Source organism: Drosophila rhopaloa, unplaced genomic scaffold, assembly GCF_018152115.1.
Source record: "Drosophila rhopaloa isolate 14029-0021.01 unplaced genomic scaffold, ASM1815211v1 contig_163, whole genome shotgun sequence".
Classification (NCBI taxonomy): Eukaryota; Metazoa; Arthropoda; class Insecta; order Diptera; family Drosophilidae; genus Drosophila; species Drosophila rhopaloa.
Genome location: NW_025335043.1, coordinates 3,507,138 through 3,534,112, shown reverse-complemented (window position 1 = coordinate 3,534,112; position 26,975 = coordinate 3,507,138). Strand labels below are relative to the sequence as shown.

The 26,975-nt window shown below is 44.9% G+C and overlaps 6 protein-coding genes across 8 annotated transcripts; 3 read left to right on the top strand and 3 right to left on the bottom strand.

The window, feature by feature from the left end:
* Window positions 1-441: 441 nt before the first annotated feature.
* LOC108038795 (mediator of RNA polymerase II transcription subunit 12) lies at window positions 442-9,151 on the bottom strand. 2 transcript variants are annotated; one of them, XM_017115632.1, is made up of 8 exons: window positions 8,457-9,151; window positions 5,727-8,397; window positions 3,693-5,409; window positions 3,267-3,635; window positions 2,893-3,207; window positions 2,529-2,831; window positions 1,942-2,239; window positions 442-1,877 (listed from the first exon to the last, which is right to left on the bottom strand). In XM_017115632.1, the coding sequence occupies exons 1-8, from the start codon at window positions 9,067-9,069 to the stop codon at window positions 526-528; spliced, it is 7,638 nt and encodes a 2,545-aa protein (XP_016971121.1). In that variant the 5' UTR covers window positions 9,070-9,151; the 3' UTR covers window positions 442-525. The 2 variants fall into 2 exon arrangements, with proteins under 2 accessions (XP_016971121.1, XP_016971122.1); XM_017115633.2 differs by lacking the exons at window positions 2,529-2,831; window positions 2,893-3,207; window positions 3,267-3,635; ... (1 more) ...; window positions 5,727-8,397; window positions 8,457-9,151 and adding an exon at window positions 2,304-2,352.
* Window positions 9,152-9,417: 266 nt separating this feature from the next.
* LOC108038789 lies at window positions 9,418-11,197 on the bottom strand. Its single transcript, XM_017115626.2, has 3 exons — window positions 10,538-11,197; window positions 9,783-10,474; window positions 9,418-9,713 (listed from the first exon to the last, which is right to left on the bottom strand). Exons 1-3 carry the CDS (start codon window positions 11,025-11,027, stop codon window positions 9,597-9,599), a joined length of 1,299 nt encoding a protein of 432 aa, XP_016971115.1. The 5' UTR covers window positions 11,028-11,197; the 3' UTR covers window positions 9,418-9,596.
* A 291-nt stretch (window positions 11,198-11,488) lies between these two features.
* Window positions 11,489-15,291, top strand: LOC108038797 (serine/threonine-protein kinase tricornered). The gene is made up of 5 exons (XM_017115636.2): window positions 11,489-12,179; window positions 13,080-13,289; window positions 13,357-13,463; window positions 13,526-14,010; window positions 14,067-15,291. Exons 1-5 carry the CDS (start codon window positions 11,697-11,699, stop codon window positions 14,159-14,161), a joined length of 1,380 nt encoding a protein of 459 aa, XP_016971125.1. The 5' UTR covers window positions 11,489-11,696; the 3' UTR covers window positions 14,162-15,291.
* A 1,357-nt stretch (window positions 15,292-16,648) lies between these two features.
* LOC108038796 (deformed epidermal autoregulatory factor 1) lies at window positions 16,649-21,591 on the bottom strand. 2 transcript variants are annotated; one of them, XM_017115634.2, is made up of 4 exons: window positions 21,115-21,591; window positions 19,878-20,634; window positions 18,371-19,002; window positions 16,649-18,192 (listed from the first exon to the last, which is right to left on the bottom strand). In XM_017115634.2, the coding sequence occupies exons 1-4, from the start codon at window positions 21,244-21,246 to the stop codon at window positions 18,022-18,024; spliced, it is 1,692 nt and encodes a 563-aa protein (XP_016971123.1). In that variant the 5' UTR covers window positions 21,247-21,591; the 3' UTR covers window positions 16,649-18,021. The 2 variants fall into 2 exon arrangements, with proteins under 2 accessions (XP_016971123.1, XP_016971124.1); XM_017115635.2 differs by having other exon boundaries at window positions 19,887-20,634.
* Window positions 21,592-22,099: 508 nt separating this feature from the next.
* Window positions 22,100-23,850, top strand: LOC108038791 (acidic fibroblast growth factor intracellular-binding protein). Its single transcript, XM_017115628.1, has 9 exons — window positions 22,100-22,177; window positions 22,237-22,315; window positions 22,381-22,699; window positions 22,759-22,866; window positions 22,931-23,063; window positions 23,114-23,214; window positions 23,270-23,338; window positions 23,398-23,583; window positions 23,643-23,850. Exons 1-9 carry the CDS (start codon window positions 22,175-22,177, stop codon window positions 23,719-23,721), a joined length of 1,077 nt encoding a protein of 358 aa, XP_016971117.1. The 5' UTR covers window positions 22,100-22,174; the 3' UTR covers window positions 23,722-23,850.
* Window positions 23,851-24,378: 528 nt separating this feature from the next.
* LOC108038816 (protein cycle) lies at window positions 24,379-26,846 on the top strand. Its single transcript, XM_017115665.1, has 5 exons — window positions 24,379-24,547; window positions 24,800-24,874; window positions 25,263-25,717; window positions 25,784-26,213; window positions 26,400-26,846. The coding sequence occupies exons 1-5, from the start codon at window positions 24,528-24,530 to the stop codon at window positions 26,659-26,661; spliced, it is 1,242 nt and encodes a 413-aa protein (XP_016971154.1). The 5' UTR covers window positions 24,379-24,527; the 3' UTR covers window positions 26,662-26,846.
* Window positions 26,847-26,975: the final 129 nt, after the last annotated feature.

Below are 26,975 nucleotides of genomic sequence, written 5' to 3'. Positions count from 1 at the left end.
TAATAAATATAACAAGAACGGCAAGCATTACACACATATTTACCCTTTCAGATATAACACAAATGTAATGTTTATAATTATATGTTTAAAAACAATGAAGTTATTTAAATTTTCCGAATTCAGCTATATAATATAGCCGTTGAATTTTGTTTTCAATTTAAAAATGTATTTTTTTATTATTATAGGTTGAGTTTCAATCGTATTTGACAAAAAACAAAAAAGAGTTTTTTGATTTGAACGTGTTTTGCAAATGCTACGCAATGCATTTTTGAAAATAGCACAACTTTTGTTAATGCTAAGCTTTTTAAATATTTTGATTCAAAAATATATATTTTTCAGCATTCTTTTTTTTTAAGTATTTGTTATAAGACTATTCGCTAATTTCCTATTCGTTTAATATTATGCCAAATCTGTCAATGTCGGCTATATCCAAAATTGAACTTTGTTTTGAATGTACGTTTATTGCAAATACATCTGATAAATAAGTGATTAGGACTAGGCTTACAATTAAGGAGTGTCTACGATCTAATAGGGGGGCGGTTGGTATTGCTGCTGCTGGCCCATCATGTTCTGCCGCTGGAGCTGAGCCACCAGGTTCGGCGTCTGCTGCTGGTTCATGCTCTGCTGCTGCGGCACCATACCACCCCCACCGCCTCCACCAACTGCTCCGCCAGGCTGCTGGGGCCCCGATCCCATTCCCCCGCCGGCGCCACCACCCATGCCCTGCATTTGCATCATTTGCTGGTGCCTGAGCTGCTGTTGTTGCTGCTGCTGTTGGAACTGTTGTTGGGTGTTCAGGACACCAGGTTTGCCGCCACCCGCCGACTGCTGACGGGCGTAAGGAGGCACCTGCCCGACCACTCCGCCTGGACCCGGACCCATCATATTGGACATGGTAACATTGGGCGCCTGGTTCATGTACTGGTTCCTGTTTCCGGCCATCATTCCTCCGGGAACAACGCGTTGCTGCTGCTGTTGTTGCTGCTGCTGCTGTTGGGCAGCTGCCACCGCCATGAAGTCGGGATTGTTGCGATTCGCCTGCTGCATCTGCGGATTGAAGTTTCCCATCATGTTGGCCTGTTGCTGTTGCTGCTGATTGGGCGCCATGCCCACCCCCACGCCCACTCCAACGCCAACTCCAACTCCAACGCCTGCTCCGCCGCCTTGTTGCTGCATTCCTTGCTGCTGTTGTTGCTGTTGCTGCTGGTACTGATTCTGGAAATTCTGGAATTGAACCTGCTGCTGCGGTTGTTGTTGCGGCTGCTGTTGCATCATTCCCTGCTGTGGCATGCCGCCCATGCCCATGTTGGGGTTGTTGCCGGCGCCGCCCACGCCTCCAACGCCTCCCACGCCGACACCAACTCCAACGCCGACTCCATTGCCACCCTGACCACCACCAGTCTGCATCATTTGGTTCGCATTCGGATTGACCATGCCCACCATATTTTGCGGCATCTGTTGCTGCATCATCGGATTCTGCGGCATGCCCTGGCCGCCCATGTTCATTTGATTCATCTGGTTGGGCGCCATGCCAGGTCGCATGTTTCCGCCGCGCAAGAACTGCTGCTGCGTCTGCTGGTTGGGGTTCATCTGCTGCTGCTGAGCGTTCTGTTGCTGCTGTTGCATGGCATTGAAGGCGGCCACAGACTGCGGGTTCTGTTGGGGATTCATTTGCTGCTGTCGCATTTGGTTGGGATTCATCTGCTGCTGAGGACCCGGTTGTTGTTGCGATGGCTGCGGTTGTTGTTGCATCGGATTGAAGCCGCCGCCGGGTCCCTGTTGCGCTTGTTGCTGCTGGAATGGCTGACGCTGACGGAGCATTTGTGATAAGGCCTGTTTGGAGTTTGCGTTCAAAGGTGGCCTCTCGATGCGATTTGCTAAAATTTAGAGTTACAAGGATTACCATCTTGATCCGCTTTAAATCCTTAGGTTTCGACTTACATTGTATGTTCTGCTGGTGCGGAGCGTATTGATTGTGGTATGGCTGTGGCGGTTGCTGCTGCTGCTGGGCATTGTGCCACTGCTGCTGCTGGCCAGGCATACCCTGAGGACCGCCTCCGCCGCCACCAGGACCCTGTTGCATGAAGTTCATCTGGGGATTCTGCTGCCCGTTGCCACCGCCCACATTCAGCTGCTGCTGCAGCGGATTGTTGCCCATTTGCTGCATCTGCTGCTGTTGCAACATGGCGTTCTGCTGCATCATGTTGTTCGGATTGGGTGCAAACTGCTGCATGTTCATCTGTGGAAGAGATCATATTCTATTAGTTTGAAATATGAAGAAGTTAAGAAGAATAGTCTATCACCTAAAAGGTTAAGAAAATTTATTTTTCAATTTTTAAACTGGAATTTTTGTGCAATTTTTTCCTTCATTTTTTGCTTTTTTGGTTGCTTTGTTTTTTTTTTGAAAAGAACATCTAGTGTCTTCAACTTCAATTAATAGGCCCTAATCATTGGCTTACATTTGTTGGATGTTTGAAATCCTGATTTTCTCACATATTTTTTGTGTACCCCAAAACTAACTTTCTTACCGGCATATTCATTGGCATCTGACCCATCGGATTGTTCTGCATCTGCTGCTGTTGCATGTGTTGCTGCTGTTGTTGCTGCTGCTGTTGCTGCATTTGCTGTTGCTGCACATTCTGCGGTTGTTGAGGCTGTGGCGCCAACTGTGGCTGTTGTTGCTGAGTGTTGACCACGGGCGGCGTCTTCGGATTCTTGGGCTTCCGTTTCCGCGTCGTCGTTCCCTTGCCACGACCCCTTCCAGTGCCGCCCACTACAGCGCTTGGTGACTGATCCACGGACGAAGGCGTGTCCGCCTTCATTTCATCCTTCTGCGAAGTGAAAACCAATTTTTAGAAAGGGTTCAAAAACAATTGAAACAAAAGGACTCACTATGCAAATCTTCTCAGGCACGGGCTCAATATCTTCGGGCGGCAGCGGCAACGGTTCATAGTAGTAGCTACTGGGCTTGACCAGACTGTGCGTGTGATACTTGAGATTGCGGTGCGCTTCCTCGTAGGTTAGAGGCTTCCGCTCCAGCTTCACTGCCCCGAACCACACCCACGAGAGCGGCGCTGGGTTCTTGTGCCCCTCCAGGATGTCCCACACACTAATGCGCTGCTTGTCCGATATGCGCAGTTGCTTCTTGTCCATGTCGCAGATCTTGTTGCCCTTTGTGTCCATTCCAGCGTGTTCACATGCAATTACCTAATCACAGAAATACTAATTAGTTTCCAAATAAATCCGTTGGTTATACAATCACTCACCTCGGTGGGTTGCTTATATAGCGGAAGAAGCTGCCGAATGACCCGAATGGAGGCGTTGTTCTTCTCTCCAATCTCCTTCTTCAGCTTCTTCATGAGGTTCATGTAGTGCCTCTCGTCGTCAGAAACCAGTGTCGAATGAACCAGGGTGGCCAGCATGTCCACCACTGTGGTGAAGAGTTCCCGGTTGCAGCTGAGGTCCACCACGCCCTGGCACACCAGTTGGGCTAATAGAATAGCCCAATCTGTTGTGGGCGTGCTGTTCTTCTGAATGGCCTCAAACATTCCGCCCACTAGAGAAAAGCGCAACTGCAAAGCATCAAGAATTTCCTCCCGTGCCTGCGGCTCATCAATACCACCGATTGTGTCCAGCTGAAAGGCAAAATATTAATGTTGAATTCATGCCAAATTTGACAAATAAGCACGTACCTCAGCAAATGACTGCAGACATTGGGAGAGTTGAGCATAGAGGGAGACCAGTAAGTTCTCCTTGTACTCGTCCTGGCCTTTGAGACAGGTGAGAATGAGGCCCAGGAAGGGCTGGTAATTGAGCGGCATCTTCTTGTTGCGGGCTGCAATGCCACCCAGCCCATAGCTGTTGCTACTGTGGCAACTGTTGCTCTTCTCCCGCTCGTCCCCGCTGCCCGAACTGTTGCAGTCGGACTTGGACACCTTGGAGAAGTAGTTCATGCTCTCCAGAACCTGACCAGCAACTCGCAGAATCCTGCCCTGAACTGCCGGCGTCAGCTTGGCGATCAAAGGAGCCACCAGCCAGGTGGACGGTTTGGGTTTATGCGTCGCCTTCAAAGCACCTGGCAGAACGACCTCCTCCATGTGGAAGACGTCGATAGCCGCGCGTGCCACCGTGTCAAGCCAGACATTCAACTCCGCATTGTTGCTTAGGGATTGGCGGTACATAAGCTGCAAGTCCAGCCATGAGATACGCAGTGTCCACTGACCCAGATTCTCTAGGATGCGGACGATCATCGAACGCTGGTCCAGCTCGGATATGATGTTAAATTCAGCCTCCGGATAGCAGATCATATGCAGCACGCGTTGCGCTTGTTTAGCGGTCAGCATTTCGTCGATTATCATGTCGCACAGCTGCTCAGCGTTCTTGAGGCACCTCTCCAGGACATGCTCCTGGGCACAGATCTGCTTGAGCACCGCCTGGGCAAACTCGAGCAGGGAGATCTGCTCCATTCCGCCTACTGACGGCTGTTGCAGAGCTTCTGGTTCGCTTATCAAACTACTGCCCAACTGAAGATCACTGGTGCCTAGGATTTGGCTAAGATCGGCGGGTCGCTGTTCGTTGCTTTTTGGCGTGCTACCCGGATGCACTGGCGTATTAAAACCACTTCGCTTACCGCTTCCGAATGCGCCGCCCAAACCCCCGGAGGAGGAAGACCCACTGCCAACGGCTAATGGTGTCTTGAGCGCCGCATTGTCCACCACAATGAGAATTGCCTTGAGAACGGCCAGCACTGCGGCTATCGGTATGGTCTTGTGGGCGCCCACCAGTAGGTGACGATCGCAGCTCAATCGAATGCTAAAGTCGTTGCCAACGGCGTGCAGCGGATTCGGGGAAGTGCTTACGGAGTACATGCCCGGTTGGGGGATCTCCAGGGTCTTGAAGAGCTTCAACACCAGGTGACAGGTGAGTCGAGCTCCTGCTTCCGCGTCAACGCTTAATTCGGCTCCACCAGCGCTCACTGATCGCGCCAGCGTCGGCAGGGCAAACTTACTTACAAAGTCCGCCAGGGAGAAGCAGTGCCGAGCCACCAGGATGCACACGAAGACGGCCAGGGCGTTGTGCGTCTTGCCCTGGCCAATGTCCACCTGCCCGCCCAGGTGCGGATAACGCGGACTCTTGCTGCCGCTGCACAGGCTCTGGAGGGCGGCGATCCACTCCTCGGACAGGACATTGCAGCTTGCGGTCAGTTCAGCACATGCCAAAGCGACGTCATTTAGTCGCTCATTGTCTGTCTCCCTGCATACGGCGATCAAAGCGTTGGACACAAAGCTGTATACGTTTGCCGGCGACTCGTGCAGCGTTCCCAACCAGTGAGGGTCCAGTTTACCCCCGCGTCTAGGAGCCATAAACAGTTCCTGCAGCAACTGGGGATTATAACCCTGTGGCGGTAGGCTAAAAAGACGGAATTCGTAGTTAATTGTTTTTTTATCTGTTCTTCAGAAAAGGCTGCGTTGGTGACATCGATCTGTTAGGTTTAAATTCAGAAGGATACAATTTAAAGCTTTATGATGAGTTACCAATATCATTTTTTAGAGACAATTGATAATAAAGAATTTATACTTATTGTGAATGTAATTAATTTTATGCAATAAGAACATTTGGGTTCTACAAAAAATGTTTAAAATAAACGCTGATGTTTCAAGGATCAAATTTATAAAATCAAACTTTTGTCAATCACAGCTTTTCTAATAAATACGATCTGAACTCACCTGAGCTGCTCCGGTGTGTTAAAGATGTCCTTAAAGCGCTTGATGCACTGCAGTTGCTGATAATACTCGGTGGACTGTTCCTTGCCTTGCAGTAAGACGCAGGACTCGTGTAGATCGCTCAAATAGGCGATGATACATCGCTCCGCCGAGGAGCACTCGCTCGGATTCGACACGTGGCGAATGGTGCGGCAGACGCCCTCAAAAACCGACAGCGTCTGCTCTGGCGAAAGAAGCAGGCAACTGTGGTAGCGCCGCAGGATGCTCACAATGTAGAGGGCCAGCGAGGTGGTGTAGCTACGCACAAGGTTCGACTTCTTTAGCTGCAACTGGTGTTCCACCTCGGGCAGTTCCTTCAAAAGGCTATCACACAGCTCCAACAGACTGTAGATGTTGAGAGCTAGCTCCATCAGGTCAAACAAGAAAGCCACATGCTCCTGAACCGGCAGGTAGTTGTTGTTTCCCAAGGCGAATCCGTTCAGTTGTTCCAGGACATTGGCCGCACACTGAGCGGTGACCACGTGCTGGTCGAAGTAGGCCATTTGCTGGCACTTGGACGTGGTGGCCTCGAAATTGAACTCGTTGCGCGAATGCTTCTTCACATGACCGGCAGCGGCCACATCAATGCTAAACTTTTTTGTAAACAACTTGCCGATCTCCTTGGACATTTTCTTCACAGCATGTTTTTTCTCGTCCCGTTCCTTGCCCACTCCAAACAGCAGGATATAACGCTGGTTGCTTTCGCTGCTGTAACTGCTCATGCTGGGATCGTCCTGGGGGATGGGAAAGTGTTTGGTGTACACATAGTGCCGCGATATACTGCCACCAGTTCCGGTTTCGCCGTCGCCTGGAGGACCGATCTTGGGACTATCGGGCGCCTCGTGCTGCTGGCCCTTCTCCTTGATATTCTGCACCAGCTTGTCCAGATCGTCGTCCACATTGGAGTCGTCGAACTCATTGTGCTTGAAGTCGAGTCCCCCTCCAAAACCATCATCGTCGAATCCGTGCGATGTAGTTGGTGGCGGCGCCGGAGGTGGGGGCGATGTCTTCGTGGCCGTCGTCCCCGATTTGATCACCAGAACGGACTCCAGCAAAAGATCTCCTCGCGAAATAAGTGTGTGCATGTAGGCGTTGTGCGAGAAGACGTCGTGACGGATCAATGCGCTAAACAGCTGGACGAGATTGGTGAACTCAGTGCGTTGCTGGCTGCTGCTCGAATGTTCATCTAAAACGGGAGCGTCGTGGTCGAGGAAGTGCATCAACACGTGCTGGAATACAGGCAGGCCATCGATCAAGCCGGCGCCAGAGGCTAGCGAGTCCTTGTCGTCCTTATCACTGGACTGTTGATCCGCCGGCGTGCTGGTCACGTCGATCTGGCGCTTGTCGAGTAGAATTGCTACCACCATGGCCCGGTGCTCACCCCAGCGCTGCCCGGACACGGCCCACTCGCATAGGATGCGCACCGTGTCCTTGTCCTGCTTCGGCTCGTAGGCTGGACGCGGCTCCAGCTGATCATCCTCCCGCCGACGACTGGCGCTTGGGCTGGGAAATATATGGGCGTAGAGAGTATCTATGCTGTTGTTGTGCTCCATGCGGTCGAAGCAATGCGTGTCCAGGTGATCCAGTGTGGCCAGTACACTGGTGTAGTGGTTCTTACCGGCACTTAGCCACTTGGCGGCGAACCAGCGCTGCTCTGCGTGCTGCGTGCGCAGCACAATGTCCGACTCGGCTGATCGCAATTGACGCCTGATTTCCTGGTTGGTGCGCGGACAACGTGTGGGCATCGGCAGTACTGAGGGCGCCAGCGGCAGATGATCCAGTGGACTGCCCAGCAGCGAGGAAGGTGCTCGATGAGCCGCTATTCCGCTCCAGACCAATGCTGTGGGGCACTCGATTGTTATGATCTGCAGGATCGTGCTCAAATACAGCACGATGTCACGGTGATGGGGACAACTCATCTGCTCCTGCAATGCGAGTTCATAGGGATCCTGATGCAACTTCTGCTCGTCCAGCTCCTTAATCGCCTGTTGTTCCACCACAGTATTAAGTAGATGTGCCAGTTTCTTTGACACTATGTAGGCCATCTTCCGACATAGACGTTCCGATTGGACAAAGTCGTGCATGTACTGAAGGGCAAAGCTGAGCACCAGCTTTTTCAGCGGTTCATCAAAGCTTGTCTGGGTACGCATCTTATCCAGCAAGTCGAGTATCCAGTTCAGAAACTCCTGCCGGTCTAAAAGCGATTCCTCGTACATGTACTTGCTTAGCTGGTGGCAGTACTTCCAGTACTTAAGTGCATTACGGCTGTCTTCGAACTGGCTCCCGATTCCGGAAATGGTAGAGCCTGGCGGTACAGCAGCTCCCGCACCTGCGACGCCTCCAACAACTGAAGACCCGGGCCCGCCGACGACTCCTCCCAGACTTCCCGCTGTCGGCAGTACACTGCCAGATCCCACTCCTCCGACGCCTGGTGCTCCCTGCTGTCCATTTGCGGGACTGTGGATCGGAGGCAGGGGACTTGCCATGCTGGGAACGGGGATTACGTTAGATGGAGCACTGCTACCAGCGACAGAATTAATGGAGTTGGTGCCGGCGGTCCCATTGCTACCAGTACCATTTCCGGAGGCAGTCAAACTCCCTGAAGTGCTACCATTTGCAGGAGACTTTTCGTGACCTGTAATGAGTAAAAGAATTCAAAAAGGATCTTAAATAGGAGCCACCTAAAAGACTCACTCTGCTGATAGTACTCCTGCAGCTTGGGCAGCAACTCTTTCATGAACTTTATCATGTTGCCGGTCCACTCGGCGGCTGGGTCGTAGATACTGCGCTTCTTGTTCTTGGACTCGGTGAAGCTGAGGGTGTAGGCGGCGCTCAGCTTGATAAACCAGGTGGCGCGCTGCATGTTCACCTGATTCTCGCACAGAGTGATAAAGATCTCCTCCTTCTTGTTGAACGAGGGCGCCCGTTTTGCTAGGCTGAGCAGGGGCTTATTCCCAGCAAGGTCCTTGAACCAGGCGTCCACCGTGCACTTGCGCCGCGGCGAGACGGGCCAGAAGTTGTCCTTGCAGTTGATCTGCTGCTTCTTGCGCCCCGTGTCCGGCAGGGTCATCAGCTCCTCCTTCTTGGCCAGCACGCCGCTGAAGAAGGCGCTTACCTTGCTGGCATTCACATTCGAGTTGTGGGCTGTCCCAAATTCATCAGACAGCGGTGGCGTCGTTGTGAAGCCGTGCTTCACATTCGTGGGCGTCAGCTCGTCCTCGCGCTGCTTCGCGTCCTGCGGATAGATGTCCGGCGGACCCAGGCGGGTGCGCTTTAGCGGACGCTTCTCCTGCAGCATGGACAGCATCTTGGCGGCCCTCTAGTTGCGTTTTCCACACGAGTTTTTTCAGGTAATTTTCTTTTCCCTCTGTTCGCCACAAAACAAGACTATAAATATTAGTGATGGGGCGAAAATAATGCGATATGCGATGAGTTATCGATGGTTTGATAACAGCCCGCGAGTGAACTGACCGGGTTAATCGAAGTTTAATAAAGAAAACAAAGAAAAAGGGATATTGCTTTTGATTGTTTAAACTATACATTAAAAAGGTATTTAGTTCGACAAAACGGGATTAAAACCGAAAAGAAGTTTCTTATAAATAACTTTGAAATATATTACCTACACCTATTTACACACGAAAAATACATAGCTTAATAAGGGTAAGGTCATTTTTAATTATGTAGTGAAAAAGTTGAATACATCGTTGTGCAATAACAAAATAATATCACTCAAAGTGATAAGATCACGAATAAAGCTGCATATAAAGAAGTATTAATTTAGTTTGGGTTTTTGGTAATGATTGAAGAAACATTCGTTGTTGGACGAAAAAGGCCTCACACAGCTTGGCGATCGAATTCCGGTTCGTCGGCATAGAAGTGCTCGCGGCTGGTCATTCCGTCGCTGCATTCAAAGTTCAAGCCGAGCATTTTCAATGGAAATTCATGCGGCAGCTGAAAAACGAAGCATAAAATGTCACATTAAATAAAGGACTTCGCGTACCATATCAGTCGATTACTCACCCGCTCCATGATGTCATGCCTGATGTCAGTGGCCGCGGCATATATCTCTAAAGGTTGCTGAACTGAACGTTTGGACAAACTGCCTAGAGTCTCCAGTACGAAGGCGTCTGTTATGCCCAGGCAATAGCAGAGGTTCAGATACCGCAACCGCTCGTTGTTGGCCACAAGCAGGGAAAGCTGCGTTTCCCCAATTTCCCGGGCGGCCTGCACGGAAAGGCACTCTAACTGTTTCAGCTCCGACAAATGCCGAACGCAAAGATCGTCCCGCGGTTTGCATACAAGCCACCGAAGCGACTTCAAAACACTGATGTACTGCGCCTGCTCTTCGTCAATCCAGCGCTTGCGGTGCAGGATGAGGTATTCCAGCTGAGTGGAGCAGTGGCTTTTGGTCAGTGCCTTGAAAAAGCGCGTCTTCATCTCCTCCGGGCAGTATATTTGCAGGTACTTGAGGTTCGCAAACTGTGGCAAGACCAACAGATCAGCATCGCAGTCGTGGAACGTCAGCTTTTCCAGTTTTCGGCAGTTGGTGGCCAGCATTCTGAGATTGCTGGTGCTAAGAAAGCGTTTGGCGTTGCGCAGCTGAAGGCAACGCAACTGCCGCATGGGCTTCACAATGGTGGCGAACTCCGAGACGGTGACCTCGTCGTACAAGCCTAGTTCCAGCAGCTCGCTGAAGTGCCGCACTTCTTGTACTGTCAAGGAATATAACGGGATGAATGGCACAATGATAATTGGAAATGAATAAGTCTCCTTACACTCTCTGCGATCGAAACTTTCAAGGCTCAGGCTGGTGACGAGCGGAAGGTTTACCCTTATTGCCCCGACTAGGTCCTTGCTGGTGCTCTTGTAGTTGCGTACGTGCACCTTCCTCAGAGAACACATTCTGAGTAGATAAGGCTGCGCCCGGGCCACCGTGGCATTGTGTATGGAGATCCCCTCCAGTCGATAGCAATGCCTGCTGATTAGCGGGAGCAGTTGCAGAGGATGGTCGTCATCAAAATGGGACTCCAATATACGGATGCGACTCCCACAAAGCCAGAGAAAGGTGTGCCAGTCCTCCAGAGTCCTTAAGCTTGTGTCCTTGTCGACCACTTCCTGGAAATGGTGGCGGTGCAGGTGGAGAAAGGCGTCACGAAAAAGGCGACAGCAGCGGGCCAAGTGCAACTGGTCCTCCAAGCTGAGGAGCTTTATAATGAACAATAAACAACTGGGATCCAAATCCAGGATACTGGTAATGCGGGCCATTATTAGCTGATTTTAGTCATTGTCTCGAACTGTCACATGCAACAAATGACCAAATAAATAAGGTCTGTCGATTGGGTTACACCTATCATGGAATATGCACCGCCTAGTCGGTTGGTTCTATTTATTTACTAATTGGTTAGCTGACAGTGTTGCCAGCTTTTGGCGAGAAAACATTTTTTTTTGGGAAAAAAATGCTAAAGGATGATAGAAGTAAAACCGGTGTTGATCTTTCTAAAAAATTAAATTAAAACGGTTTGAAAAATAACTTCAACATAATACAAAAAATTTTCAAAATCAAGTTTTAAAAGGACATAATTTTTTCAGTTAAACAGAAGACAAAAAGCTAGACAGTAAAAAAAGTTGACTTTTCAGCTCTGCCAAAAAGCCCAAAAGTTCTAGATGTATCGATAGCCCATCGATAGACTTCACCGAAGCGCAGCCAACTTTGCTTTGTTGGGGGTGCGAAATGCGAATGGCACTTGAAGAAGAAGCGGCAGAGGGAGGAATTTCAACAAATTATCGAGGAAAAAGGCAAGAAACGGTCGAAAAAAGCAGTGTGTGTGCTTTGGCAAGTGCATAACTCCTCACCACACACACCGCAAAATACCGACCCAGCAAAGCACACAAATTACTCGACCGCGGAGACAAGGATCAAAAACACCAGCTTAGATGATGAGCAGCAGAACGCAGGACGCGGACGGTGCTTCGATCAGATTCAGCGACCACACACTGGACAAGGCCACCAAGGCCAAGGTGACGTTGGAGAACTACTACAGCAACCTGGTGACGCAGTATGGGGAGCGGAAGCAGCGCCTGGCGAAGCTGGAGACGCAGCTAAAGGACGAGAGCCTGTCGGAGGCGCAGCGCAAGGAGAAGCGCTTGCAGCATGCCCAAAAGGAGACGGAGTACCTCCGGCTCAAGCGATTGCGCCTCGGCGTGGAGGATTTCGAGGCGCTAAAAGTTATTGGCCGCGGCGCTTTTGGCGAGGTGCGACTTGTCCAGAAAAAGGACACGGGACATGTGTACGCCATGAAGGTGCTGCGCAAGGCCGACATGATCGAAAAGGAGCAAGTTGCCCATGTTCGCGCCGAGCGCGATGTTCTCGTCGAAGCGGATCACCAGTGGGTGGTCAAGATGTACTACAGTTTCCAGGTGAGTGACGAATGTCAGCTGCAACAACAACAACAACGGTGGGTGGGACAAAGGGGCGGAGGGCAGCGCGCATAACAAAAGAATTGTGTTAAAGCACGGACAAAAAAATCAATAAACCAATACAAGTGTAAATGGCAAAAGCGTCTTGCCAATCATATGGTCACGTCTCTCTTTCTCTCTTCCTCGCTCTCCCTCCCTGGTCCGTCATTGTTGTTGTTTTTCTCGGTTCTCATTTCTCCACTTCTCGGTGAAAGTTCTTGCCACAGGCGTACCTGGCTACAGTGGATGTTTATTTACCTATGTACATGTTAAGTTTAGAAAACATAAATCGGAGTTCAATAATAGGGCCATTTTAAGATAAAAGTAATGACTGGTTATGAGGAACAATAAGGGAATTATATATTTTTCGTACGGTAGTATTTTTAACAGGAGATAGCTCCGATCGAAAAAAGTTCATATATACTCTTAGTCATCAGCGCAAAGCAACAGATATCTGTAAACATGACTCTATGTCTGCCATATTATTTTTTTTAATTTCTCTGCTTTGGATATATAATATATATGTATTTTGATTTCGTTTGCATCGAAACGAAATATAGCTAAAAGATTCAAATAGTTACTTCTAATGTGCTACAAAATAACGGGTTTACCTTGTCAGAAGCAGTATATATTTGTCTGTCGTTTTCTTTAAAGAAAATTGTTCATCTAAATATATTTTATGTAACATTTATCAATGGCAAATACAAAATATTCGAATATTTTCTTTAGATTTTTGTACGTATGTGGAGCCTTTTAGTTTGGTTTTCGTTTTTGGTGGTCCTATCGTTGAATAACTTATTTGTATACTATTTATTTTAAGTAAAAAACCCTATACAAAATATTTTCTTTCTGATATTACAGGATCAGGTCAATTTATATTTGATTATGGAATTTTTGCCTGGAGGTGATATGATGACGCTTTTAATGAAAAAGGATACGTTATCCGAGGAAGGCACACAGTTTTATATCAGTGAGACGGCATTGGCGATCGATTCGATTCACAAACTCGGTTTCATACACAGGGATATTAAACCAGATAACTTGCTGCTGGATGCACGAGGACATCTCAAGGTGAGCAGTCATTTGCCCAGATCACGTTAGATAGGATTATTAAGGGTTTATTCCTCGAATTTTTTAGCTCTCTGACTTCGGACTCTGCACTGGCCTAAAGAAGTCGCATCGAACAGACTTTTATCGAGATTTGTCGCAGGCGAAACCATCCGATTTTATTGGCACTTGTGCTAGGTAAGATAAGAAAGGCATTCTGCACTTTCAATTTTTAATTAAACTTGTTTTGGGTCCTGCAGTCCGATGGACTCGAAGCGACGTGCCGAGTCGTGGAAACAAAACCGACGAGCCCTGGCCTACAGCACGGTGGGAACGCCGGACTATATTGCACCCGAAGTATTCCTGCAGACTGGCTACGGACCCGCCTGCGACTGGTGGTCCTTGGGAGTCATCATGTACGAAATGCTGATGGGCTATCCCCCATTCTGCTCGGACAATCCCCAGGACACCTACCGCAAGGTGATGAATTGGCGCGAGACGCTGATATTTCCCCCGGAGATCCCGATCTCGGAAGAGGCCAAGGAGACGATCATCAACTTTTGCTGCGAGGCCGATCGCCGTTTGGGCTCCCAGCGTGGTCTCGAGGATCTAAAGTCAGTGCCGTTCTTCCGGGGAGTGGATTGGGAGCACATACGGGAACGTCCCGCTGCCATACCCGTTGAGGTGCGCTCAATAGACGATACGTCCAATTTCGACGAGTTTCCCGATGTGTCGCTGGAGATACGTAAGTATACTTCTAACCGAACGACGAGACGGAAATATAATGATTTCCCATTGCAGCATCGGCGCCCATACCGCAGGGCGGTGAGATTGCCAAGGACTGGGTCTTTATCAACTACACGTACAAGCGATTTGAGGTGCGAAATTTGGAGTGAAGTACGAGCTGGAGCAGGAATTAGAAACAGATTCGGAGCAGAAGCAGAAGCAGCTTGAAGGTTGCCGCACTTTGCCACCCATTTTATCACCACCACAGCCGTCGTCTCTCTAACACCATCACCACCAAGAGCATTCTCCACGCTAAACAAAAACCCCAATTTTCCTTTTTGAATGTCTTACCTACATGTGTATTTAAATACTAGCTAACATTTGTGATTCCAAACAAAAAGAAGAATATTATAACGCGAACAAACGATGTATTGTATGTAAAAAAAAGTTTTGCTTAAAGTGTCACCCGCGCCTCGGGTTAGGTTTAAACGCTATACTAATCCTCCCATGTCCTTCCATTGGCTTTGTTCGATCTTAATATTAACCGTTTAAACGTTGTGTTTGTAAACCAGAATCCCATTAAGGACCCATTTGGCAATTCTTTATATATATATATTGTTTACTTCATTGGGCAGCAAAAAAAATACCCATACATTTATTATTTAGCCAATTGAGAAATGTTATAACTTTTAGGCACGTTAATTATACGTATATGTTTTGTATCAATTTATTATGAAACAAGGGGTTTATACATAGTAAAACCTAAAACCACACAAAACACAATCGCAAATAAGCAAAAACGAATCGAAAATTTATCACACAAATTAGTTACTAATGCCAATAGCAACAAACGAAAATCTAGACAGCAAAATAAACAACAGTATGTTTAAATACCGGTTTCGTTCTATGTACACCTTCTCCACCCAATCCCACGGATACGATCATATATTTAAAACATTCTAATGTAGTTCTTCCCGCTGGAGTTTTGAGTTTCACGTAAATGTAGTTTGAGCAAAAAGTGAATTATTGAGCAAGTTACCGAGTTACCGCTGGCAAGTATAAATCTAATTACATAGCAAACACTCTATCCCGAGCAGTTGCAAAATGCAAACTTAAAATAATTGATAATACACCTATAAATAAATTAAACGAGTAAACAAGTTTTAAGAAATTATTTTTGGTAATAGAATACAATAATAGTAAGCATACTGATAATTCGATAATAATGCTACACAGCAACATGAAATGCAATAATAAATGAAACATGTGCATAATAACTAACAATTACATATAAAGTAAAGAGTTTTCTTTTAATTATGACCTTAGTAATGGAGAATGGGCCGAAATTGACCTCCGTGTATCTCGCAGAAGGAAATGTAGAAAGAATTGTCAGTTACATTAAATAACAAAGGACATTTATTGTCCTTTTATAATTGATTTTTAGACCAAGCACAAAACCATAACATTTTAAAATTAGTTTTTATTGAAAGCTAAAGTAAGAGCTTATAAACTTATTTAGAATATACGTGGTTTTAGACACAAATTAGAAATCCTTGCAGCCTTTACAAAAATTCAATGTTTTGCGTTTATGTTTAAAAATAATGAAGCTAGAAACAACGAAGGTATAATTTTTTCTTTTTTCCACTAGTTTATAGATTCGGGCCGCTCAGTCTTATATATACCTGCAATAGAAAGAATACTTTTAGTAAAGTTTCATCCAAATAGCTTTCAAACTGAGAGACTAGTTTGCACAAACACGGACAGACGGACATGGCTAGATCGACTCTCCTGGGTATGTTGATCAAGAATGTATATATTTTATCGGGTCGAAAATTTCTAGTTGTCTGCCTTACAAACTTCTTACTGATGATAAACCTCTGCAAGGTTATAACAATAAACTATCGTTATAATATTAATTTCAGTCAAAATAAACACAAACCAGTTTACCCAACCCACCGAGTTTGCCAAAAACTAAACTTTTTCTTTTTAAATTTGTAGAAACGTTACATCTTTTTTTCATGTTCCTCTTGATGCTGGAGATTTGGTAAATGGTCCAGTGACAGAAATCTGATTACCTGCCACTATAAAAAAATAGTAAATATTGAAAGACCCAAATTATTTTCCAAGGACCATGCAAGAGTGCTTTAAAACTTAAAAGCATATTTTGAGAAACATTTATAAAATTTGTATTCGAGCGTGACTCCTTTAAGAAAACTATTTCTCCATTCTATAATATAAAGGTGGAATATGTGCATTATCAAACCACAATATTCTAAAAAAATCATCCAACTATCTCGAAGTCCTTTGAAAAGTTGAGCCCTTAATAAAGTATATGTGATGCGGATTAACACCACGTACAAAGGATGAAACACTTATTATATGATGTTATAGCACTTTGCTTTATTTTTATCATACACCTTTTTTCCAAAATATATATGCACTATATCGCTTTTAATAAAACAAATAAAACAAACTTCTTAAGAAATTTGACAAAAGTCCAGGGAGGACTTCATCGCTTTCTATATGTTCAGCAGTGTAACAATGTTGATAAGAAGCTTGGATCATTAGGATAAATTAGGAAGTACAGTATTTGCCACCCAAAACGATTTAATAAATAAGTAAACCTGAAGAAACCAGAAAGTAACACGACACAAAGGTAGGCTTTGTACATTTAAATGTATGTATATATTTTTGTTGATCTTTTCATCTGCACTTCTCTCGCTATCTCTCTATCTGCACTTGCGCTCAAGTTTTGATTTGTGTTGTGTGTGAGTGGCTGTTTTTCTGGTTGTTCCTTTTTTTGCAGTGTAGCTAAACAGCGTTGTTTGGTTTTAATTGAATGCAACATCCGAAACCATTACAGACATGAAAATAAAGATTTCAAATTGGTTTGCTCAGGCGGGGAGCCTCAAAATCGAAAGTAAATTGCTTTGCATCTGCGATATGTCGCAAATGTGACGTGTGTGTGTGTTTCGGTTGTGGTTTTTCTCTGTGTACGTGACGGGTGTGTGCGTGAATCGGAATATATAGCTATTTGTTTAAAGTATCATTATATTTATATATACTACATATATAAATGTATTAGCATATGAAGACTACAGACTATAAGAATTGTTACATCAGCTGGGAGTGGGGGTGAAGGCAAAAACTTTACATTTGGGAGAACGGTGAAAACCCTACGAGACACATATACACACGGCTAACAAACTGTATTATGTTGTTTTTCGATTTTCAGCTATATGTTTACATTTCGGTTCGATAACTGTGAGAGAATACATGTAATTGGAATTCGGATTGCATTTACTTCGTACTGTGGATGTTTTTGCTTGTTTGAAATCTTTATTGGATGCTTGTAACGGGCAGTAGTATCCATAAAATTATAATTGTAAAATGTTAAAAGTTTAACTATGCGCTTAGAGTCTAATGAAAAGTGTATACATAGACGAATATGTATGCTAATTTCAGAATTTTTTTCTTCGCTTAGGTTTCTTCTAGTTTTTTTTATTCACTGTGGGTGATTGTGTGTGTTTTTATGGGGTGCTGGGGATTTTGATGTTTGGGGTCTCTTGTTAGTTATGCTATGCGCTTTGCAACTATTATTAATTTAATTTAATTTAAATTGAATTACAAGTAATCGGTTTAGTTTTCTGTTATTTTCAAATCGTAGCTTAATTAATTATCTACGCCTTTGCACTTGCTTTGATTTTCGCTTGCTACATTTTTCTCTTTTTTTAATTAATTTTATTTTCGTTTCGCTTGTTTTTGTTTTTTTTTTTTGCCGGCTTGCCCTACGTTCAATAGTAAAATGTATATACTCGTATATTTATATAGTTATATGTACGTTAAGAATTACATTAATATAGGACATAAGTCTAAAAGGATGCAGGCTCGCTAATGGGGATCGAGGAGAGTGGGATTGGGAGTGGACTACAGGTGGATGGCCTGGACCGTTCATATGGGACTTTAGGGGGAACTTCCTATAATCGTATTAATTAGTAGTAAAATTTGTATGTACAATTCGTTACGTTGCTTAGGACTGATCGTCGATCAACAGCATGACCTGTTGCGTTGTCGTTTGTGGATTTCTTGTGCACTCCACCTGATGAGCATTCCAATCCTTCCGCTGGCAGAACTCTGAACAGTACGGCGTCTTTCGGCATAGAGAGCACTCAGCCAATGCTTCACGGTTACAGTTGGCGCACTATTTAAAAAAAGAATACAGATTAGTGGATTGTTGTTGAAATTCGTTTAAGTCCAATTAGAGTAATAAACCGTTTAACTACAGGTACTTCGAAAGTAATTTTTGTAATATTTCCTAGACTAAACTAGTGTTTTAAAGCTAAATGTAGCTATGTAGCCAGGATTCATTTAATGTTTACCTTCTTGGCCGAAATGATCTCGTTGCCATGCAGGGAACCGGATATATTCGGGTCGTCGATGTCGGCGTGCACCTGAACACGCATTGCACTGACCGCCGCATCGCGCTCCTTCTGCAGAACCTCGAGGCGACGCTCATATGACTGTTTCATGTCGTTCATCAGGCGCTTGAAATCATTGGTCGCCTTGACCATGGTGCAGTACACATGCTCGATGTTCTTCATCGATTGACTGGTGTCCAGGACGGCGATGGAGGACCCATCGTTGATGTTTACCACAAACGTTTCTCGTTCGTAGGTATTGCCCATCTGGGACTGGTCGACCAGCTCGGTGGAGGTGTCCAGGCTGTCGTTAAGTGCAGCCCACGGCTCGTCCTTGGACGTGATGTTCTCGTCCGCCAGGAACATGTTGTTCTCGTCCACCACGCTGGCTGTTGCTGCGGCCACAGCAGCGGAGGTCACATCTACACAATTGTTGGCTCCACTCCCGCTTGTGTTGTTGTTATTGGTATTACTGTTGTTGTTGTTACTGTGATGGGCATTACGCTTGCGTTTGGGTCCTGGCTCCATATCGAGATCAGTTTGATTCCGCTTCCGCCGCTTGTAGGGCGTGAAGAGTCGGACAGGGCCGGATGCTAAACAAGATGAGTGTGTAAGGGGGTTAAACAAATGTATTACGTTTAACTGAGGTGCATATGGAGCTCGGCATAACTGGAGAAAACACAAGCATGGGAGTTTAATCTGAATACTGACTGAAACAAACTATTTCCGATTTTATTAAGACGTTTGCTTGTCAAACTGTCCGATAATGGTCCGATTAAACATTTATCATTAAAGTTATTAAAAAAAATCAAACAAACTAATTACTAAAAAAGACATTTGACGCCCAGGGCCTTTTAAAATTGTTGTCAATAGCAATCAAAATGTAAATTGTTTTTAATTAACTGACAAGCCAATCGTTTTTGCTCGTTACCTTAACATAAGAATGCAAAAATTTCACTATTAATATAAATTGAAAAAATATTTTATATGATATTTTATTGACTTCAGGAAAAACTCTCCTACTTATATTTGACTTTAACTTTAATATTTGGTCGATTTCTTTAAGGGTAGAAATTGATTTATTTAATAAATGTATTACTTTAAAAGCAAATTCTTTAGAGCTTTATTGTAAATCTATAAAGTTTTATTTAATTGAGGAATCTGTGGTCATGCGTAAATTTGTTTGTTGTTTCCGGAACTGATTTATAGAAGGATGGTATGGTTTTAACGTCTTTAATAGAATAACTAGCTTATTTTGGATTTGATCCATTGTAAAAAGAGGTTTATCTTTAGGATTGTGTCTGAGAGTCCTGGCAAATATAAAAAAGTTGGAGTCGGAAATTAAAGTAATCAATTTTAAGTCCCCGGTTCTCGGGTTGTGCGCGAGTCTCCTGCACTCCTGGCGCTATGGCGGACCTGAGACCAGGTCCGTCAAGACGCAGTGTATAATAATTGTTGTTCGTCTCACCTGACTCACCTGCTTCGTCGTCACAACAGACCGTGCAGCTGCAGTTGGTCGCGTGCGGCGTGAGCGTGCCCTCATCGATGAGGGACTGCAGCGACTTGCCGCCGTACTTGATAGACCGCTTCCAATCCTTACTGGAGCCCCGGCCGCAAACGTGCTCAAATTCACTGGGGGTGTGCCACTTGTCCTTGTATTTAACGCAGCGTCCACGGCCGCCGGAGCCCAGTTTGCTGCGATACAGCTCGGCGCAGGTGGTTTTGCAACGGATTTGGAAGACCTCCATGTGCTGGGTGGACGGGTTCTCAGACCAGCCCGAAGAGCCACCTCCCGTCCCGCCGCCGCCGCCACCAACGCCACTCGCTCCGCCGGTGGCGTGCTCTAAGGTGGCCAGGCTATCGTGGCTATTGTTGCTCCCGGAGCCATCATGGTTCAGTCCAATCGTATTGGTGGCGGTCGTATTGGTGCCCGCACTGTTGGCGCCGCCACCACCGCCGCCTGGTTGCGTCTGCTGCTGCTGGATGACGACCGTGCTGCCGGACAGGTAGCCATTGTTGTCGACGCACAGCATCGGCTTGAAGTGGGGCAGCTGGTCGGGCGTGATCACATTGAAGGTGGTGCCGGTTAACATTGATCCGATGGGCAAGGATACGGGCACCGAAACTACTCCGCCTCCGCCCGCTCCGCTCGTTCCGCCACTGGCGCCGCCGCTGCCGCTGTTGTCGTTGGAGGAGGATGTGACCATGCGAACCTTGGAGTCCAACTGCATTACCATAGCGCACATATTCCCACGTTCGTCACATGTATGTGGGTGAATGTCCAGCGGCCAATTGGTGGCGTTGGCGATTTAATTCGTTGCGATTTGCACAGGAGTCAGAGAGGAAAATTCGAATGTAAGTAAACAACACAGCATGGGAAAAATGAAAATCGGTATACACAACATTTGTGCGCCACAAATGCGGTGGGTGGAGGAGGTGGAAGGAGGAGGAGGCAGGGGGATGGCTGTGGCCCAGTGGGTCGCATGGAGCGCTCGTAGGGCGCAAGTTGCGCCACCCCCAGGCCACCCAGCCGCCCAACCACCCACCACCCACTTTCCACAACTGCGCAGAGCGAAGCGGAGCGGTTTGTCGAGCCAGATTCGGTTTCGGATTCACATATAGAACCTGAACCTGAACAGTCTGGAACCAAAACCACCCCGCCAAAGCCAGAGCCAAAAGGCGCCTCGTTTGTTGCTCCTTTTTACCTGATGGTGATGATGATGATGGTGATGGCCCGGGCTTTCTAATATCACCTCTTCTTTCACAACATCATCGGCCAGCGCGGCCAGATCTTTCCTGTTCAGGTGCAGCTCGGTGGAGGAGTCGACCTGTTCCATATTATTGTTATGCCAGTTCACTTTCACTTATTCTTCGGGCCAATAATGTTAATACGGTTGAATTGTTCATCGAATTGCAACAATTGCAATTGGATACGATATATATTCGACGTCCGACGACGGACGGTCGGTCTGTTGTTGTTGCTGCTGCCGCCGCGATACGCGTTTTTCCCGCGCTCACCACTCACATGTGAATTTCACGTTGCTCGCGTTCTCGTTGCATTGCCCTATTTACAGCTTTTGGTTCATTGCAATTTACATTTTTTAAGCTTTAACTTTACTAAAATTCTTCTCTAAAAGTTGATATCCTCCTCTTCTTCCTCATGATAGAGTTGTCATGCGCGATGCAGCTATCGCTTGTTATCGGCGCTATCGATAGCCGCGTTTCGTGCTTATAAGCTTTATCCCATCACTGGATTTCGTAATTCGAAAGTTTAACTGTTATTTGTATTTAAGTTTAGAATACATTGCAAAGAGCCAATGGAAAATGAGAATTATGTATTACAACTGTATGTCTTAACTATATGTGCATTTTTCGGATCGAAACCATTTTTCAGCGGGGTCCTAAATTGGATTATTTATTCTTAAAATATTTGCGAATATACCTCATACAGCTTGATTAAACTAAGAAATAACTCAAAATATTACTATTCATTAATTGACTATTTGGTATCTACACTAAAATCTGTTTGAAATTTTGTTAAACATATAAAAAGAAATTCCAATTTTTTCACATTTTTAAAGTATTTGATTCTATCGGCAAATATTTGTAATATACATTTTTACACAGATATTTAAATGGTAACTGGAATTGGCCTATTAATTTAATAAAACAAATAAAATATATATATTTTTTACAAAGCTGCCATCTCTAGAATCCATTAATCATTGTACTGCATTTTGGGCAAACGGTCACTCTATAAATAAAATGGTAACTGCAATTTGTTGTTTTCATGCACACACCCTCTGATAAAAACTTCCAATTTTTAGGCCGATGTGGATGTCTTTATAAGTAACTACACCCTCGTGGATCCAGAGATATACCAGCTATGGATCGAAGGGTTTTCTTGTAAGTTTAGTACTTCTCGTTCCGACCTGGTTGCCTTTAAAGTGATTGCCGAATTATCTTTCCAGCCAGCGAGGCGGTGTCCTATTTGAAACAAAAAGGATTTGGACACTCCATGGGGGCTCCCAGCGATCTGATTGCCTCCGATGTGCTGGACCACTACCGCACCTATTCCCTGATTGAGCTCTATCTCAACGCACCCACCAAGCTAATGGAGCAATCCTGTTTCCAGCTGGAGCCACATATGCGCGACCTGATCACCGAGAAGTACTACTCCATCGATGATGTGGTGGCCCGTGAGATTCTTGGGAAGAAGCTGACGTCCCGCTACCGCAAGGATCTAGACGAAGTGGCTGAAAAAACATGCGTCAAGCTGAAGTCGGTTCGGTAGGTTAGTTGGCCATTTTATAGACAGTCAATCTAAATTGTTAGTTATTCCTTACCAGCCGGCAGTTCGACAACGTGAAACGAATATTTAAGGCTGTGGAGGAGATGCCGGGCACGCTGACCAACAACATAAAGCAGCATTTCTTTATATCCACCGAACTTGCCAAGTGAGAAATACACTTAACGCTACTTAATTGTATTATCTAAGCTGTAAACATTTAAATTTTACAGGAAGTATGCCTGCATCGTTTTCTTGGCCTGTCTGCGTTTTGAAACCACGAAAAAGAAGCTTCAATTCCTGAGTTTCAGCGATTTGTTAACCTGCTCTCATGCCATCATGATCTACTGGACTTACACATACCAGGCATGATTTAACCCTTTTGATTTCTTATGAAACTAATTGACTGATTGCAGCACACTGGCCCGGAATATTATGATACCGAAATGGACAAAGAGTTTCTACTGGATTTGCGGGAATTGCGATGTCTGCTGGATAAGGAAAAAGAAATTAAGCAGTAAGAAATCATTTCTATTACCAATGAGCCATTAAATAGTAGTCTTTGTATGTAGCCTCGTCTGCATGCGCCTCAAACCTGTTCTTTTAGAGCGCGCCTTTCACGAGCTGGATGGCAATTTTCGGTAAGGACTTTTCGCACAAGCGTTTAACCATTTTATGGTGTAATTCAAATGTATTGCAGCTCGTACTGGCGTGCTTTGATTACTATTGCATGCAATTTACACCGCAATCGGGAGCTTCGCGATCTATTTGTCGACCTTTGCGAGAAACTGATTGATCCTTGGCGTCAAAATGGTTGGAATCGCGAGCAGGTGAACAAGTTTCTGGCTTCCATAACCCAAAGCGTCTTGGATCTAGAAATATCTAGGTAAGATTTTGTAAGCAAGACATATTTATTGTTTTTTGATAAACATTATCAATTTGCAGGGATCAGGAGACCCGATGTCTTTGGGATCGCTACATGCAGGTCGTTACGCTATGCCTGGATAAAATGTATCACATATAGGATGTAATTATGTTAAGAAGGAACATTAGTTTTTTGTACTTAGTAGTTATGTTGTGTTTGTTTGAATTTGTATTAACTATTTATCTATGACATCAGTTTGTATAAATATACGAAAAGTTCCCTTAGAAATATTTAATTTGTTTAATTGTTCAAAAAGTATGGTACATTTCTTACCTTTTTTAAAAGTGGACTTGGGAAATTTAAGAAATTGAAAATTTTAGTAAACTTTAAATATTGCGATATTGCTATAACTACGCGCCTAAAATTTGCCGTAGCAAATATGGTACATTTTAGAACGAACGAGAACGCTTACTACGCTAAGGCGAATATTTGTCAAATAATATTTTTATAAATAAATAGTTTTTAAAAAAAGAATAAAAACGACTTGAGCGGCAATTAAGCCGCCGGCGGGAAACCACCCTTTTTCGATTTTTCCTATGTAGCTGCCATATGAAATGGTCCTCCGAGCGTCGTTTTCAAATATGATTTACGTGCGCATTAATTAATAGTATCGGAAACTTTTGCTTCTCTGTGCTAACAAAATTTTGAAATCAATACCCTCAGCAAGTTTATAATAGTGGTATATTTTCTAATACTTCTGAAAGCTGGATGGTATATTTTCCAGCCGCGTTCACACTAGAGCTTCCAAGCTGAAGATGCAGGAAAAGCTTGCAATTAATATAATTCGTCGGCCTGCATACACTTCCGTTTTAGATGTTTTTATTGGACGTTAATGTTAGTAAACAAACTGAAGGGTTTTCATCAGAACGAACTTAATTCGGCCAAAGAAGAGCTGTTGATTCGCGATGGAAGGTCAAGAGTTTTGGTAAGTTCCATTGAAAAGTGCATTGCAAATTACACACATTACATAAAATGAAGCGAAATGGTGTGTGTTAAGCACCCACACGAAAACAAGCTCACACAGAAGTTTTCCAGGTGAGTGTGTGTGTCGGTGTTAAGGGAAGAGGAAGCAACAGTTGATGCCCTTTGTATGGAAAATTCACCCACCAGCACACGGACTAACGGAAAAAACCGGGGTTGATTTAAGTCCATTCATATGTATGTTTTCCACTTTTAGCGAAAATCTGGAGGAGATCGAAGATGAAACTTTCGACGAGGAGAAGTCCGCGAGAACCTCAGATGAAAATCGCAAGTAAAGCTAAAATTTTATTCATATTAAGATCCCTAATAAAAAGTCAATTCGTTTATGGTCCGCGTAAAGAGAATTGTAAAATTGTTAATCATATATGAATTTCAGTTTTTTAAATAAATAATGTATGTAATATTTATTAGTTAAAAAAAAGGGTTAAAATCATACAAAAAAAACTAGAATAGATTTTTTATTTATATAAAACAAATCATTTTCAGATCATTTGTATTACAAAGAAAGATAAATTAAAATTAAATTTATTCAATTACCTAAATAAAAAAATTAATATTGAACTTGCATTATAGTCCTGTGTTGATCTGGGATACCAATTTAAAACAACGATTTTTATTTATAAAAAAATTAATCAAAAATATTTGATCTCCTTTTTTAGACAGAACCACAGTGAAATAGAGAAGCGACGGCGGGATAAGATGAACACGTACATCAACGAGCTCTCCTCCATGATTCCCATGTGCTTTGCGATGCAGCGGAAACTGGACAAGCTGACGGTGCTCCGGATGGCAGTTCAGCATCTACGGGGGATCCGTGGCAGCGGCAGTTTGCATCCCTTCAACGGATCCGACTACAGACCGAGCTTTCTCTCGGACCAGGAGCTCAAGATGATTATCCTGCAGGCATCGGAGGGCTTTCTGTTTGTCGTGGATTGTGACCGGGGACGCATCCTGTACGTCTCCGACTCGGTTTCCAGTGTGCTTAACAGCACCCCGGCGGATTTGCTGAACCAGAGCTGGTTCGACGTCCTGCACCCAAAGGACATTGGCAAGGTCAAGGAGCAACTGTCGTCGCTGGAGCAATGCCCAAGAGAAAGGCTCATCGATGCAAAAAGTTAGATTCCAAAAGTATGCATTTTTAAACGGATTTATAAGTTGTTCTCTTTTTTACTCCCAATAGCCATGCTACCCGTAAAGACCGACGTTCCGCAGAGCTTGTGCCGCCTGTGTCCCGGTGCCCGACGCTCGTTCTTCTGCCGCATGAAGCTACGCGCCGCCAACAACAACCAGATTAAGGAGGAGTCCGACACATCTTCAAGCTCCCGTAGCTCCACGAAACGCAAGTCCAGGCTGAGTACAGGTCACAAGTACCGAGTGATCCAGTGCACGGGCTACCTCAAATCTTGGACACCCATCAAGGACGAAGATCAGGACGGCGACAGCAACGAGCAGACAACGAATACCTCATGCTTGGTGGCAATAGGTCGAATTCCGCCCAACGTCCGCAACTCCACCTTACCCGCCTCGCTGGACAATCACCCGAACATTAGGCACTTGCTCTTCATCTCGAGGCACTCCGGCGAAGGAAAATTTCTGTTCATCGACCAGCGGTAAGTTATACTTATATTGTGGAATAGACAAATAAACTGTGCAAAAATCAAAACAGTGCTTAAGATTTTGTTCAGATCAAACCAAAGCAATTTTATCTCTATATATAAATATTATTAATAATAAATATTATAATAATAATATTTATATTTATGAAAGATCTTTATGTTTTCCTTTCCTTCCTGCAGTGCCACCCTCGTAATCGGCTTCCTTCCTCAGGAGATTCTAGGCACTAGCTTCTACGAGTACTTCCACAACGAAGACATCGCCGCCCTGATGGAGTCCCACAAAATGGTGATGCAGATGCCGGAAAAGGTCACCACCCAGGTATACCGCTTCCGGTGCAAGGACAACAACTATATTCAGCTGCAGAGCGAGTGGCGGGCCTTTAAGAATCCCTGGACGAGCGAGATTGACTATATAATTGCCAAGAACTCGGTCTTCCTATAGTAAATATTACAATCCAACACTTTTATACATTTCCAAAGATCAGCTTTCGTGTTGCTGGCGCCGGCGGTTGAAATTCCATATCCGATGTACAAACACTAGATATGAATAAGCTCATCATTTTTGTACCACATCCATTTAATTAACGGACAACTAAAAAAAAAACATTTGCTTAGATAAGGAACTGATTTCGAACTGTTATTATTGGATCGTGGGAATAATCTTTATTTCCACTAATCTAGTTTTCTACATTGCTCTTAGGCGCCCAAAAGTGTGGTAAAGAGAGGTCGCAGTAAATTAAAAACAACAAATAGTTC

What these genes read in the sequence shown, in the direction of transcription:
- LOC108038789 (XM_017115626.2), bottom strand. Translation starts at nt 11,027, where the DNA reads ATGGCCCGCATTACCAGTATCCTGGATTTGGATCCCAGTTGTTTATTG. An exon ending in AAGTTTCGATCGCAGAGAGT is followed by an intron (nt 10,475 to 10,537) that starts GTAAGGAGACTT and finishes ATTCCTTGACAG; the next exon opens with TACAAGAAGTGCGGCACTTC. An exon ending in GGCATGACATCATGGAGCGG is followed by an intron (nt 9,714 to 9,782) that starts GTGAGTAATCGA and finishes TTCGTTTTTCAG; the next exon opens with CTGCCGCATGAATTTCCATT.
- LOC108038791 (XM_017115628.1), top strand. An exon ending in ATATCCACCGAACTTGCCAA is followed by an intron (nt 22,867 to 22,930) that starts GTGAGAAATACA and finishes TAAATTTTACAG; the next exon opens with GAAGTATGCCTGCATCGTTT. An exon ending in AAGGAAAAAGAAATTAAGCA is followed by an intron (nt 23,215 to 23,269) that starts GTAAGAAATCAT and finishes CTTTGTATGTAG; the next exon opens with CCTCGTCTGCATGCGCCTCA.
- LOC108038795 (XM_017115632.1), bottom strand. Translation starts at nt 9,069, where the DNA reads ATGCTGTCCATGCTGCAGGAGAAGCGTCCGCTAAAGCGCACCCGCCTG. An exon ending in TGCCTGAGAAGATTTGCATA is followed by an intron (nt 2,832 to 2,892) that starts GTGAGTCCTTTT and finishes TTCACTTCGCAG; the next exon opens with AAGGATGAAATGAAGGCGGA. An exon ending in GCACCAGCAGAACATACAAT is followed by an intron (nt 1,878 to 1,941) that starts GTAAGTCGAAAC and finishes TCTAAATTTTAG; the next exon opens with CAAATCGCATCGAGAGGCCA.
- LOC108038797 (XM_017115636.2), top strand. Translation starts at nt 11,697, where the DNA reads ATGATGAGCAGCAGAACGCAGGACGCGGACGGTGCTTCGATCAGATTC. An exon ending in ATGCACGAGGACATCTCAAG is followed by an intron (nt 13,290 to 13,356) that starts GTGAGCAGTCAT and finishes CGAATTTTTTAG; the next exon opens with CTCTCTGACTTCGGACTCTG. An exon ending in CGATGTGTCGCTGGAGATAC is followed by an intron (nt 14,011 to 14,066) that starts GTAAGTATACTT and finishes TTCCCATTGCAG; the next exon opens with CATCGGCGCCCATACCGCAG.
- LOC108038816 (XM_017115665.1), top strand. Translation starts at nt 24,528, where the DNA reads ATGGAAGGTCAAGAGTTTTG. An exon ending in ACCTCAGATGAAAATCGCAA is followed by an intron (nt 24,875 to 25,262) that starts GTAAAGCTAAAA and finishes CTCCTTTTTTAG; the next exon opens with ACAGAACCACAGTGAAATAG. An exon ending in TTTCTGTTCATCGACCAGCG is followed by an intron (nt 26,214 to 26,399) that starts GTAAGTTATACT and finishes TCCTTCCTGCAG; the next exon opens with TGCCACCCTCGTAATCGGCT.
- LOC108038796 (XM_017115634.2), bottom strand. Translation starts at nt 21,246, where the DNA reads ATGGAACAGGTCGACTCCTCCACCGAGCTGCACCTGAACAGGAAAGAT. An exon ending in ATCATCATCATCACCATCAG is followed by an intron (nt 20,635 to 21,114) that starts GTAAAAAGGAGC and finishes ATGGTAATGCAG; the next exon opens with TTGGACTCCAAGGTTCGCAT. An exon ending in CGACGAAGCAGGTGAGTCAG is followed by an intron (nt 19,003 to 19,877) that starts GTGAGACGAACA and finishes CATCTTGTTTAG; the next exon opens with CATCCGGCCCTGTCCGACTC.